Source organism: Amblyomma americanum, chromosome 1 (genome assembly GCF_052857255.1).
Source record: "Amblyomma americanum isolate KBUSLIRL-KWMA chromosome 1, ASM5285725v1, whole genome shotgun sequence".
Taxonomy (NCBI): Eukaryota; Metazoa; Arthropoda; class Arachnida; order Ixodida; family Ixodidae; genus Amblyomma; species Amblyomma americanum.
The window spans coordinates 8,917,838-8,931,016 of record NC_135497.1 but is presented as its reverse complement, the minus strand read 5'-3'; the positions used below and the strand labels follow the sequence as shown (position 1 = coordinate 8,931,016).

Sequence of the window (13,179 nt, the reverse complement as noted above, 5' to 3'; positions counted from 1 at the left end):
GGAAGGTGTTTGCAAGCAATGCCTCCTGAAGAACATGCCTGAAGCGTCAGCTCGATGTCAATGGGCGCCGAGATCGCCACGACAATGAGCAGACTGACCGCGAGGCGGCGCTAAAAGATGACCCTCGAGTTCGGTTTTCAATGGCCGGGAGACTGTGATGCGTGGCTCCCGATCATGCTGTTTCATTCTTTTTTCGGGCTTTGAGCAACAAATTTTACTTCGTTAACGGCAAAAAACATGTTTTGGATGTCTCAGAGTGCAGCAAATTCTTAAAAAGTCTAAGCTGACTTCCTGAAAGAGTTCTATTTTCTGGTTGGTTGCTTGTTCTTTGTATAACGATGTTAAAATAACCATGTTCTACTTGCTTCTTTTTCCACCCAGTTATGTAACCCCCTTCACATAATACTCCAGCAACTCCAGTCAGAGCCCGTGAGGTATTTGAATAAAAAAAAATAGATCAGTTTCGATTCGAAATCTAAAAGCGTGACGTGCACCCCATTCTATCATGCCGCTGGGACCTTTTGTCTGCTGCATAACCAGTAACTTTTGGACGGTTTGCAACAAAAGGAACATGTTCAAAAAATCCATATTGCAACAAGTGCTTGAGGTGGCTATAAATTCCGCAAAATAAGTATTTACACTGCATGATGCGTGGTTGTATATTGTACTGCTGCCAATGGCAATAAATCAATAACTACTTCGGACAAGCAAAAAGAAAAAAAATAATCCACGAGATAGAATAAGGACAGGAGGAAGTCCGGAATTACATGAGTTCTCAACTGTAGCCAGGTGACCCGTTGGAAAGGAGGACTACATGGCGCTCAATGGAAGGAAGCCGGAGACGTCGCGGTGACCTGCCTGGAGAGTTGTTGGCCGCAGGGGGCACATCCCTCATATCTAATATTCTGAGAACTTTGCGAAGCGCGCATCTGTTACAGTCTTGCTGCGAAGCATTGCGGGAGATGTTTCGATCGGGTGAAGCAGGTCTTGGAAGACCCAGCCAGAGCTGTTTCTGGTCATTTTTCCAACGAGCTTTCGCCGAACGGTACCTCCTTGAATAACGTACGTTGACAATTTCAGATAAACCCATGCCCCTCTTGTCTATTATTTCCGCAAGAAACACAGTACCTCCTTGAGTAACGTACGTTGACAAATTTCAGATAAACCCATGCCCCTCTTGTCAATTATTTCCGCAAGAAACACAGCTCACTAGGTTCCTGCGTGATGCACACGCGCACAGTGACTTTGGGGCGTAACACAGCACGCCTGACTGACCGGATTTCTCCAAATGACAAGCACGCGTGCGTTGATGAAACGACAACTGGAACAAGGGGAGTATCAGACATGGCGAGCGACTTGTGAATATTTAAAAAAAATTGCGCTTGAAGGCACTGACACGTGCGCACTTACAAGGAAAAATGGCATGCGTCAGTGCGATGAAGGCGGCGGAAATCGTTTCCTACTACAGTTTCAAGAATTTTCGGGAAAGAGGTTTCTTGTTGTACATCTTTGCAACTGCGTTTTTGTCTGTTATGTCAAGTGCATGGTTTGTTAGCAATGGTTTGATGAACTTCTTGCATATAATGTGCAGTAGTGCTTCCCTGTGGCTGTTTTCCTTGTTTTCGCAGGTCAGGACAGGCAAACCCGTGATTTTATTAATAATATAGAACAAGCATGTGTCCAGTGGCCTTTGAAGATGTGTTAGGTCTTTGAACATGATGTCGACGAACTTCTTGAAGCCCTGTAACACTTTGGGGAGCGCTGACGTCGGGTAAAAGAGTCCACCCCTGTCTTGGTGGGCAGTCAAACTGTCTACAGCAGCATTTCCTTTTTGCACCAAAGCCACACAGCTGTCATATTCGACTTTCTCGGAAACCACACGAGCTATGTAGCCCCAATAAGGCTGATAGCTTCCATTTCCGGAGTCGGCAGGAAAGGATCCGATGGCATACTCGTCTTGGAGTGCGTTTGTAGCCAGTTCTATAGTTTCGTTTTCAGCAGCAGTGGCGGCCCCAGCTGCAGTTTAATTAACAATGGCACGGGATGAAACAAAGGAAGTGGAGCTTCTGACGTTGCTGTTCTCTGAGGCTGCAACAATGCCTGTACGCAGCATTTTCTCCAACCCGCTCAAAACACTTCTCACATCTAGCATGTCATTACATCCTGCTGAACGCCGCAGAGAGACTCAGTGTGGTCACTTGAAAATTTGCGCGTCAAGACGAACTTGAAGTTGCACCCATTTAACAAGAATCGGATGCAGTGCACATTTGACAGTGTCGTGAACATGATGGCGCGGTAGGTCTCTTTAGTTAAAAAGTTCTCTTGGGTGCTCGCATTTTCAGGCCTTCCATGTACTCAACGAATTCGTGCTCCAGCCAGTGCAGCCTTCGATCATCAATGTCCGAAAATTCTTTTGTGTCCGGGTTGTTCTCATGAATGTGCTGGCTACGGTTACTGACGTCCATGGTTACAAACCACTCGTTCATCTTGCACATGAACTCGACTGTCAGGCCTACATTTAAGAACTTAGCATCGCATGTGTGCCCAGCCTGTTCTTTCATAAAGCTCAAGGCAGCGGTCACAGAAGGTGAAAAGAGCTCAATCGCTGGTTTTACTGCCATTTTCTCTATGGTGGATGGGTAAACGTGTTTTCTAGTGAGAAATCGCACTGGCTTCACGGTGGACCCCTTTTGCATGTTGTACAATTCTCTGACATAGAGTGAAGAGATTTCTTTCTTTGCTCTCATTTCCTTCGACAGGAACTGCGAACGTACGTTTCTGATTGTGTGACTTTGGTCGAAAGCCAATACCAGGTGCCTAGACGGGTCGGCAGGATGTGGTACTCGTATTTGTGGCTGCCCTTGTGATAGGAACTCCATTGCAGTCACGTTGACCTTGTGGTTGTCTGTGACGAGTCTGACAATTTTATATCCAGTTTCTTCCGTCTTCTTTACCACATGCCTGATAGCTTCTGCCAGCACTTCGCCTGTGCATCCCTTGGTGAAGAAATACCCCACTGGAATTTTGAACCTGGCTGCAGCCCGCAGAGCAGGAAACACAACAAAGAATTGGCGAGTTCACCCTTTTCCTGCACTGGCAGGAGATGGTCAAGATCTGGGCTGATATCAATGTCTCCCAGAAAAGCGTCTCTCTGCCTGTGATATTCCAGCTTCTGTTTGATGCGCATCTCGTCTATGACTAGGCTACACACCCTTGATTGTGAGGTGACTAAGCAATCTAGCTCAGTGCTGAACCTTCTCTTGACCAGGCTATAGCTGAAACCCAGCTTCTCCTGAGCAGGTCCCCATGTATTTGCTAATATAAGTGTGGTTCTACTAGGCAGGACAAGGAGTTGTTCTGCTCTGAGATGCTCATAGCACCTGAGAGAAATGTTGCGCAGAATGATGCAGTGTCGGACGGTGGTCTCACTCCACACTGTTTTTTTTTTTCTGTGTAGTTAACCTGATCTAGTTATAGCCTAGCTTTCGTGTAGTATTCAGAGCCTGCCACAATCCGAAGGAACGTTTATACGTGGCATTTTTCTTGAGGCGTTCCAGCTCTTTTTTGTACGCGTAAACAGTGCATTCGAGCCTTTCATTTCGTGACTTCCAAGCATCTTCCTTATCGCGCCACTTTTTTCGGTCAAGGAAAGCCGCTGATGATTTTTGTTTGTCTGTTTGGGTGCCGGACGAGAGTAAGACGGGCGCGGTCTGACGGACGGGAACAGGACTTACTGTGCCAGCTGCATCACTTGATTCGCTAGCCGCCAGGTAAAGCTCTATGGCCTCTACGGCTGTCGCGCCCGATGGTACAACAGGTTCAGGACTATGGACGGTGCCCACAGGCGAGTCTTCGCGTTTTCGCCTTTTTATACTGCTGTCGTCGCGGGATTTCGCTGGTGACGGCCTTAGGTACGACGGGTACCGATTGAAGATGCTGGCACGACACACTTTTTCAACATCGTCAACTTGGTGCCTTCCCGAAAGTCACTTGGCTGGAAATTTTGCAAGCTACAAACTACAGAATAATTCAAATGTCGTGTTTGGCTGCCAGTTTTTCCTTCTAATTACCTTGAGCCATCGTTCCCGGAGTTCTAAGTCGGCAGGAATTTCATGGAACGAAACGCCGGGCTTCTTGTTTCGCTGACTGACGTGCAAAACGGAACGCAACAGCGACGCATTTTCGCTTGCTGTTTCCTCCAGCAACTATAGTAATCGACGCGTCACTTGTCAAACGGTTACACTAAACACATCACACAAATAATATAAGAAACAGCGCACCAGAAGGCATACTTTTTGCTGCAACGGCAGTCACAAGAAAATTCTGTGCTGTCAGTGTGTCGTCTGCTAGAGGGTCTTCTGACAGCGCCGCCATACGGCGAACGCTTGCTCTACGGCGGGGAGAAAAACCCCTGACGCTTCAGACATGTTCTTCAGGAGGCATATTGTTGCAAGCACGACCGGCTACTTGGCGACCTGCCCACTACGCCGGCTCCTACGGCGGCGCGTGTCCGGGTAAATATCACGTGACTATTCAGGAGGGACGGCGCGCCGCAACAGTTGGCGCCACAAGTTACCTTTTCGGCAGCGACCTCCGTACGCTTCTGCTAGCTTCAGTTCGTTTGCGCTGGCATGTGGCCGGTAGGCAGAGTTAAACCGCATTGTTTTTAAGCACGAACCGCAAAGACGTGTTAATATTCATCAGATGCTATAATCGTGGACAGCTTTCTCCATACAGTGGTAGTTATGAGCGCGAGCTGTCAGCTAACACGCCTGCGTCTTTGGCTCATGAGCGCGCGAGAACAGCGCAGAAGCCGGCGTCTCGCGCTCGTATCTTCCCCTGCATAGCCACAAAAAGCTGTACCCGACTAGAGGCTGCTAGTGGATATATAAATTTTTTTGTCTCGGAGCAGCAGTTTTGCAGTTAAAACAAGCTCAAAGAGCTGTTGTACTGGTGGGCGCGGCTCTGATGCTACTCGAGCGGCGTTTTTTTTTTTTTTTTTGCGCGCACAGCTGCACAATTTCAACACGATTGCTTCTGACCTGTACCTAGCAGCATCCCAGGGCGAAGTCGCGCTACTTTTCCTCCAATTTACGATAAAAATCGCGCTATGGACACTTCTTACTTGTTTTCAGGAGCGTTAACCCGATTGTTAACCATTTCATGACGCACTCTACATGAAAAATGAATAAAACCAGAGTCGAAAAGCTTGTTTGCCAGACACAATAGCCGGTCGTGGCCGGAACTTTATTTGACGCCAGCCAGATACTTACACATTTAGGACCATCCGTGATTTTGGTATTGGCATTTATTTTTTTCGTTTGGCGTGCTCTTCTGTCAGATCAGAGGCAAAATTGGACAAAAATGGCCTCATAAACTTGTGGATAATCACCTTTAGCAAGGCCCTTCTTTGAGGCTGTGTGATGTCCTTCGAGCACACAAACAGCGGATTTTTTGCAAGTGATGGCAGCTAGCACTAGGTCTGCAAACTTCTTAAGCGGCCTTGGCCCCCTAACAGACACAGGAGCCACACTTGATGCAGCACCTTCCATGCGGCTGACGAACCCTACGAAAGCTAAGGTAGGTTACGACAGCCCTCCTCGGTTCATGCCTGCTATGATGGCAGCAGTAACTAGTAGACTGAGAGGATGGTGCCCGCTTGATTTACAAAGCGGAATGCAGCAATAAACCATCACGGGCGATGATTTTCACGGCCTACGAAAGCTAAAGGCTGTCAGATATAATTAAATTCTTAGCACGTATGCTGGAAGCAAGCAGAACAGCCGGAAACACTGTGTGCAGACGCGCAAAAACAACAACTAAGAAGCCGCGACTGCTACCGCTACGCTAGCCCGCACTCGGCGTGGGGGGGAGTTGTGGCGCCACGGAGAGCAGCTGCGGTCGAGCGAACTAACAAATCGAGGGCTACAGAGGCGGCGCCGGTGAACAGGTCGTGGTTCATGGAGGAAAGAAGAAAAAGAGGAGAGGCTGTTACGTCACATTTTTTGAAGCCGGAAGCGAGGGCTCCGCCATGACACTTGGCCGTTTTCTCAGCCAATGGCATGCGAGCGCCGCCATTGCATGGCATGCGAGCGCCGCGAAGATCAACGCGAGCGGCGCGAGCAGACGATCTCGCGCCGCGCCAGGCTGTCGGCAGCTGTCAGACACGGCGGAAAGTGAGACTTCTGCTTCTGCTCCCATTGACAACAAAGACGCTGCGATGCCCAGCTGCTGCGTTCCTGGGTGTCGGTCGCGCACGCCAGGACAAGAACCGGGCGTCACTTTCCACACGTAAGTATACTGCATTTTGTTTTCGTATTCAATTGACTGCGTAATGAGTAAAATGCATGCTCGCAGAACATAACGCACGACACGGCGTGAACGTGGTATTCGTACCGCCCAGGCCTTATTGGTGGCTCTTTGTCCGAGTGCAGTGAATAGTATTGTTTTCAAACAGGTTTCCGAAAGATCCAGAGCAAAGGAGGCAGTGGACTGAGGCCGTTAGACCAGGCCAAAGAGACTGGGAGCCAGCAAAATGGACCTGCGTATGTTCGAAACATTTCCTGCCCGAGCACTTCGATCGGATGTCGCCGCTCGTAGTTCGTATACGTGCGGATGCCGTCCCCCTTCAGGTGAGGAACCACCTTCTATACATTCTCAAGAGATTGGAAAGAAATGCTCTTATTGAGAAGGTGCTTTATTATAACTTGACTGCATAAGCATGCGTTCAATATGATATTTTAGGTGTTCGTGCAAGAAATAGAACGATTTGTGAATAAATGGCTTTAGCTAGACGTTATGATCGAGTAGCGCGGCTACAGTACTCCCGCACTGATAAAAAGTAATTGTGTCATTATTCTCCTAAACTGGCTGCGGTTTACATATGGCTCTGGTGAAATTCTGCTTACTGTACATGATAATTTATTTATTTATTAGCTTACGCACTCCATCATTAGAAGAAAATAAAAAAAAAAGAGAGCATCGAGCACACCACAGTTTTCCTTGGGACATCATTTCTATTTAATTATTACTTGTAGTGTGCAAATGTTTGCGCCTAGCAGTAGGCGGTGCATTTTTTGTTGTCATCTCGGCCATAGCACCTGGGAAGTGTCACTGAGAGAGCACTGTAATTCCTTAAAACTATAGTTCGTTTACAAAGGAAATCACAAAGAAGTTCCATAAGGCATAGAGCACCGTACGTATTTGCTCGCGTGATTTGCGCACGTTTTTTCTTTAATTAGGGCTCCAAAAAGAGGGTGCGCAATTTACGCGCAAGCGAGTTATCCGAACACGTCCTAAAAAAAAGGTTGGCACCCCTCGCCCCATGGCAACAAGGTTGACACGTCCCCCCTCCCCCTCCCCCTTCCCCACGCTATAGCTCCCCGCGGGGTGGCATGACATGACGGCACGTGCTTAGCTCAAAGCAATAAACGCGCAAAGATTCAATCGCGAAGTCAGCCGTGGGAGGAGATAACGGGCAATAAAACGGGGCCCTTGCGTGTGGCCCGACTGACTAGCGGCAAACCGTATAGCAAACGGTACGGTAGAGTTTTGGATTCGGGCGCGCGCGCAACTGTTCGTCCGGGATAGCGACCGCCAGCGCGAGCAAGCCGGGTAAACGGCACAGTTCGCACCCGCGTACATGCTGGTGGTCTGGCTCAGCATAGTGCGCAAAATGTGCGAGTAGTTTTTTTTTTTATCGGGTTAAAAGTTTGAAACTTTTTGGGGTGCACAATCTATGTGCGGGCGCAAATTACGCGAGTAAATACGGTAAATGTCATACACATAAGGAAAAAGGGAAGCATATGAGACAAAGAAAAAAAGACAAAACACAGGCAGTAAGCTTGGCCAAATGTTTAGGGGAATCCCGTTTTCTTTTGCGATGTTTCTGTGGAAACAATTTATAGCTTTCCTTTAGCCGCATAGCTGCGCTTCGGTGGATGCCAATGAGTATAATTAGCTCCCTTATTATACAGATACGGCAGTTCTGCATATATAATTCCTCATACACATACCATACACACTTCATGGGGTATAGCTGGGTGAGCCTGAGGAGAGACATCCCACTCTCCCTTCTCGAAAATATGGTAGACCTGCTGTACTAACAATGCATTTCTCTGCTGTTGCTTTCTTAAGAAATGGGTGCACTCTCGCCCACTGGCTGTGTTCCGTATTGACAGTCTCAGATTGGTACATCTGTCTGTTGAATTACATGCATCTTTTTAGCTAAGGCTGGCGTTCCACTGCGAGCATGTGATGCACCTCATTATTCATTTACAGCAGGAACCCCTTTCACAGCAGCCAGGCGATGGCACAGCTGTTGCTGCCACTGCTCAGCATGGCGCCCAGCAAGCACTAACACAAAGTCACACATTCCCAGCGTCTCCACTGCAACAGGTATTTTCAAACAGCGCTGTTTTGTGACTACTACAGCTATTCAAAGCATCACAGTGGCTGTGTATATGTTTGAGTAGGAGCTACAAACACTGCTTCCTGGCACGGGCTCACCAGAAGATTTATCCGAATCCCATGACACACTATAGTCATCATATTTCTTAACCCTTCAGACAGCACTCAAAACAGTCTTAAAGTGTGATGCTCCACCTCCATCTTTCACTAGCTGCTTAAAGCTGAACACCTTGTATGCTTGGTACATGATGTATGCGTTAACAGACAAAGAGGGCAATATCATTAGCAATATGGACAAGATATCAAATAGCCAAAGAGACACAAATCTATGCAGTAGCCAATGCAATCAGAACGTTAATGAGAGAAGCCGCAGCGCACAGCAATGGGACATCCCGTAGCAGTGAGAGAAGAGGAAGTAACGGAAGCCTTAGTAGGAATGAAAAGCGGGAAAGCAGCTGGTGAGGATCAGGTAACAGCAGATTTGTTGAAGGAGGGAGGGGAGATTGTGCTAGTAGAACTAGCCATCCTATATATGCAATGCCTTGTGACCTCGAGAGTACCAGGAGCTTGGAAGAATGCTAACATTATCTTTATAAAGGAGACGTCAAGGACTTGAAGAATTACAGACCGATCAGCTTACTGTTCATTGCCTACTAAGTATTTGCTAAGGTAATCGCTAATAGTCAGGACAACCTTAGGCTTTAATCAACCAAATAATTCGGCAGGCTTTCGTAAAAGATACTCAACAATAGATCATGTTCACGCTATCAGTGAGTGATAGAGGAATGCACAGATTATAACCGACCCCTATATATGGCCTTCATTGATTATGAGAAAGCATTTAACTCAGTGGAAACCTCAACTGTCATGCAGGCACTGCAGAATCAGCGTGTGGAAGAGTGTTATGTGAAAATATTGGAAGATATTTATAACGATTGCACGCCTACCATAGCCCTCCATATAGTCAGCAATAAAATTCCAATAAGGAAGGGTGTCAGGCAGGGAGACACGATCTCGCCAATGCTATTCACTGCCTGTTTACAGGAGGTATTCCGCGGCCTGAAATGGAAACATTTGGGGATAAGAGTTAATGGAGAATACCTGAGTAATTTGCGATTCGCTGATGACATTGCCTTGCTAAGCCACTCAGGACAAGAACTGCAAAGCATGATCAATGAGTTAGACAGGCAGAGCAGAATGGTGGGGCTAAAAAATAATATGCAGAAAACCAAAGTAGAAACAGCAGTTCGCAATTGGTAGCGAGGTGCTGGAAGTAGTAAGAGAATATGCCTACTTAGGGCAGGTAGTGACCGCTAATACAGATCATGAAAGGGAAATAACTAGAAGAATAAGAATGGGTGGAGCGCATATGGCAGATTCTCCCAGATCATGAATGGCAGTTTACCATTATCCCTCAAGAGAAAAGGCTACGACAGCTGTATCTTACCGGTACTCATCTGTGGGGCAGAAATGTGGAGGCTAATAAAGAGGGTTCAGCTTAAGTTAAGGACAACACAGTGAGCTATGGATAGGAAAATGACAGGTGTAACGTTAAGAAACCAGAAGTAGGCAGAGTGGATGAGGGAACAAACGTGGGTTAATGACATCCTAGTTGAAATCAAGAGGAAGAAGTGGGCTTGTGCAGGGCACGTAATGCAAAGGCAAGATAACCGCTGGTCCCTAAGGGTAACAGAGTGGATTCCAAGAGAAGGCAAGCGTAGCAGGGGGCGGCAGGAAGTTAGGTGGGCGGGTGAGATTAAGGAGTTTGCGGGAATGCAGTGGCCACAGCTGGCAAAGGACAGGGTTAATTGGAGACATGGGAGAGGCCTTCACCCTTCAGTGGGCGTAGTCAGGCTGATGATGACGATGATGACATTCCTCCAGAATGAATTTTTTTTTACAGGCACCTATGGATGTCGCTGAAAGCCAGGAGACTTTGGCAGGCCCATCACAACAGGTATTTTACAATATGCCATTTTGTGACTGCATCAATTCGAAGAACAACAGTGTCTGCATTTATGTCGCAGCACGAGCGACCAAAAACAGATTTCTGTAACAGAATGCATCCTGGCACTGGCTCAGAGGAAGTTTTCTCTGAATCGCCTCAACACATTAGTCATTTTTTATAATCCTTTTGACAGAACTGAAAACACAGCCTAGCAGTGTGATGCTTTTCTATTTTTCAGTAGTTGCTTAGAACTTAATACATCTTATGCTTTGGTAGATTAAGCATATTTCTCAAGAATAAAATTTTTTTTCACAGGCACCTATGGATGTCACTGAAAGCCAGGAAACTTTACCAGGCCCATCACAACAGGTATGTTACGATATACCATTTTGTGACAGCAACTGCTAGAAGATTGACAGTGTCTGAGTTTATCTCGCAGCACGAGTCACGAAACGGGTGAATTTTTATGTAAAAGAAAGCTTCCTGGCGCAGGCTCAGAGGAAGTTTTGACCAAGCCACCTCAGCACACCAGTCATATCTTTATTCCTTCAGACATAACTCAAAACGGTCTAGTAGTGTGATGCTTCTCCACTTTTCACTAGGTGCTTAAAACTGAACGCTTGTTATGTCTCGGTACACACACATTTCTCCTGAACAAAATTTTTTTACAGGCATCTATGGATGTGGCCACAATGCTGGACATTCAGCCAGGGCCATCTCAAGCCTTTCAACTTACACCAGTAAGTTTCATATCGTCCTGTGTGGTTTCCATCCAGGTTTATTCACTGCATGAGGTACGATGTCGTTGCAATTCTGCAATGTACAGTAGAACCTGCAGTTGTTTGTCAGGCCCCGTGCTTACCGGAGACAGTAGCAGAGTGCAGTAGGTTCTGCAAAGATCCTTCATATAGGATGGTACCTTTTTGTGGAACCACATAAGCACATTAGTAGCTGCTACAATATTCTTTCATGTGCCTTCATTGCTTATGTTCGTTACACAAATCAATATAGTCATCTCGTCAGAGTTCCACTACAAATAATCTGTCAGTATCAAGAAAAATTTGGCTATGCAAGACATACTCCACCAGGTCAGTGATATCTTTTCTACAAAATTTTCTCACGTTATTCCAAACTAGTTTTACTGATTTTGGACAAGGTCATTGACAGCTATGTAGAAAGTATTCGGTGCAAACTGGCATGCGTGCTACATGAAAAATTTGTACTGTCATGTTTTCTTCTTTTTCAGTTGTTCCTTGTATAAGTTTTCATGAAATACTTCTTATATGGGTACATGCCAACCTCTTTAACGTCAGTTCCAGTGGGCATTCAGAAAAGGAGATTGCACGACACAAAATTTAATGCAATAATTTTTAAAGCTGTATGTATTCACGCTTCTACACAGTTGTGCTATTAACCCTGCTTTATTTCTGCAACACTTTGAGTGTATAATAAAAATAAAATGTGTAGACATATAACATTACCTTAACATGCTAGGTGATATGAGTTTAACAATGTGCGAGCATTTTTCTTTTGCAGTGACATCGAAAGGCATTGAGTACATATGCACTGAAGCTGTTGCGTGGCCCAGTAGTGGGCATGCCGAGTAATTTTGTGATTAGCCTCATGTCCTGCTTTCCTTCTTATGCCTTGATGCATGGCGGAGGAGAACAGGGCAACAGGCATTCTAAGGTGGGCTGCATTACTAAACAGTTTATCTTATGCAGGAACTTCCGACTTTGCCAACCGCCTCAGCCTCTGTTGGGACGCCACGAAGAAGGAGGCCAGCAATGGTAAATGGACCTGTCAAATGTGCCTATTTCTGAAGCAGAATTCAACACCATGAATGTCAAATGCTTGTGCATATGCCAAGAGCTTATTTGATAGCGTGAGTGGCCCATCCACAGCATGCATTATTAGCATAATCTTTAACGCAGCATGTGCAGGCACCCAGACTGTGTGAATGGACTTAGCTTGATTTCGCCGTGGCAATTTTTACTAATATCTACTAACTGATCTGCATGGTATATTGTATGCAATGATGAATCAATAAACCAATGAATTTTTAAGTACGTGTGAGTGGCCTGCATATCAAGCTGAGGAGCACATTATGGAATCTTCTTCTTGGACACCTCTCCATCTACCAGAGGAGAATCGGTGAGTCACAGCTTCATTTATTGATCTATTCAAGTACCCTAAGGGTCCACTAGGGGCATTACATAGGGGGAGATGGGGGGGACTCAAAGCGGAACAAAATTGTTTCAAAAACAAAAAAAGCAGCGTAGGTACGGCACTCAGGTGCAAGTCGAGAAACATCATTGCCAAGTAAATATTCTTACAAAAATTCACAAAGAAAAAATAAACAGCAGGTGCGAATTAGTCATCTGAGAAATCAAATTTTGCTACTGAAAGTGTGAGGAATCCATATAAGAAAGTGATCCTGACTGAAATAACAAAGACTCTGTTATCATGGCAATCCTGGAAGGTAAATCATTGCATTCTTTCATCATTAAGGTTACAGGTGAATTTTTGTACTTTTCCATCTGGACAAAAACAGGGTTACCCTTGTAGGCATTACCGGCTTGATGCGAGGTGAGGTGCTGGTAAAATATGTGACAGGGCAAATGATCTGTTGCTATGGTACAATGTGCGAGAAAAAGATGATCAAGTGAATTTTCTGTGTGTTGTGAGTGATGGCATGCTGAGCATTTCCATCAGAGGTGAAACACTTTGATATTAAAGTAGGACGAGAAGATTAGCTGAGCTCCTTCATTCTTCTTTTAATGGAACATTCAGAGTGCTTTGTGTTTTATATGTGCACACTG

The 13,179-nt window shown here is 46.0% G+C and overlaps 2 protein-coding genes across 4 annotated transcripts in view; one reads left to right on the top strand and one right to left on the bottom strand.

The window, feature by feature from the left end:
* The window catches only part of Abp1 (Actin binding protein 1), a gene marked incomplete in the record, with an annotated part of 54,858 nt that extends 54,773 nt beyond the window's left edge, over positions 1 to 85 (bottom strand). The window contains 1 exon segment of one of the 2 annotated variants that reach the window (XM_077642601.1): positions 1 to 85. In XM_077642601.1, coding sequence (XP_077498727.1) covers positions 1 to 36 — 36 coding nt within the window. 2 annotated transcript variants of the gene reach the window in all.
* Positions 86 to 6,068: 5,983 nt separating this feature from the next.
* Positions 6,069 to 12,423, top strand: LOC144109787 (uncharacterized). 2 transcript variants are annotated; one of them, XM_077642585.1, is made up of 7 exons: positions 6,069 to 6,291; positions 6,458 to 6,632; positions 8,281 to 8,397; positions 10,313 to 10,366; positions 10,673 to 10,726; positions 11,029 to 11,097; positions 12,082 to 12,423. In XM_077642585.1, the coding sequence occupies exons 1-7, from the start codon at positions 6,221 to 6,223 to the stop codon at positions 12,178 to 12,180; spliced, it is 639 nt and encodes a 212-aa protein (XP_077498711.1). In that variant the 5' UTR covers positions 6,069 to 6,220; the 3' UTR covers positions 12,181 to 12,423. The 2 variants fall into 2 exon arrangements, with proteins under 2 accessions (XP_077498711.1, XP_077498706.1); XM_077642580.1 differs by lacking the exon at positions 12,082 to 12,423 and having other exon boundaries at positions 11,029 to 11,314.
* Positions 12,424 to 13,179: the final 756 nt, after the last annotated feature.

Bases quoted from the DNA above. Each gene is read 5' to 3' on its own strand.
- LOC144109787 (XM_077642580.1), top strand. From the start codon at position 6,221: ATGCCCAGCTGCTGCGTTCCTGGGTGTCGGTCGCGCACGCCAGGACAA. The intron at 6,633-8,280 runs GTGAGGAACCAC...ATTCATTTACAG, and splicing joins CGGATGCCGTCCCCCTTCAG to CAGGAACCCCTTTCACAGCA. The intron at 8,398-10,312 runs GTATTTTCAAAC...TTTTTTTTACAG, and splicing joins CAGCGTCTCCACTGCAACAG to GCACCTATGGATGTCGCTGA.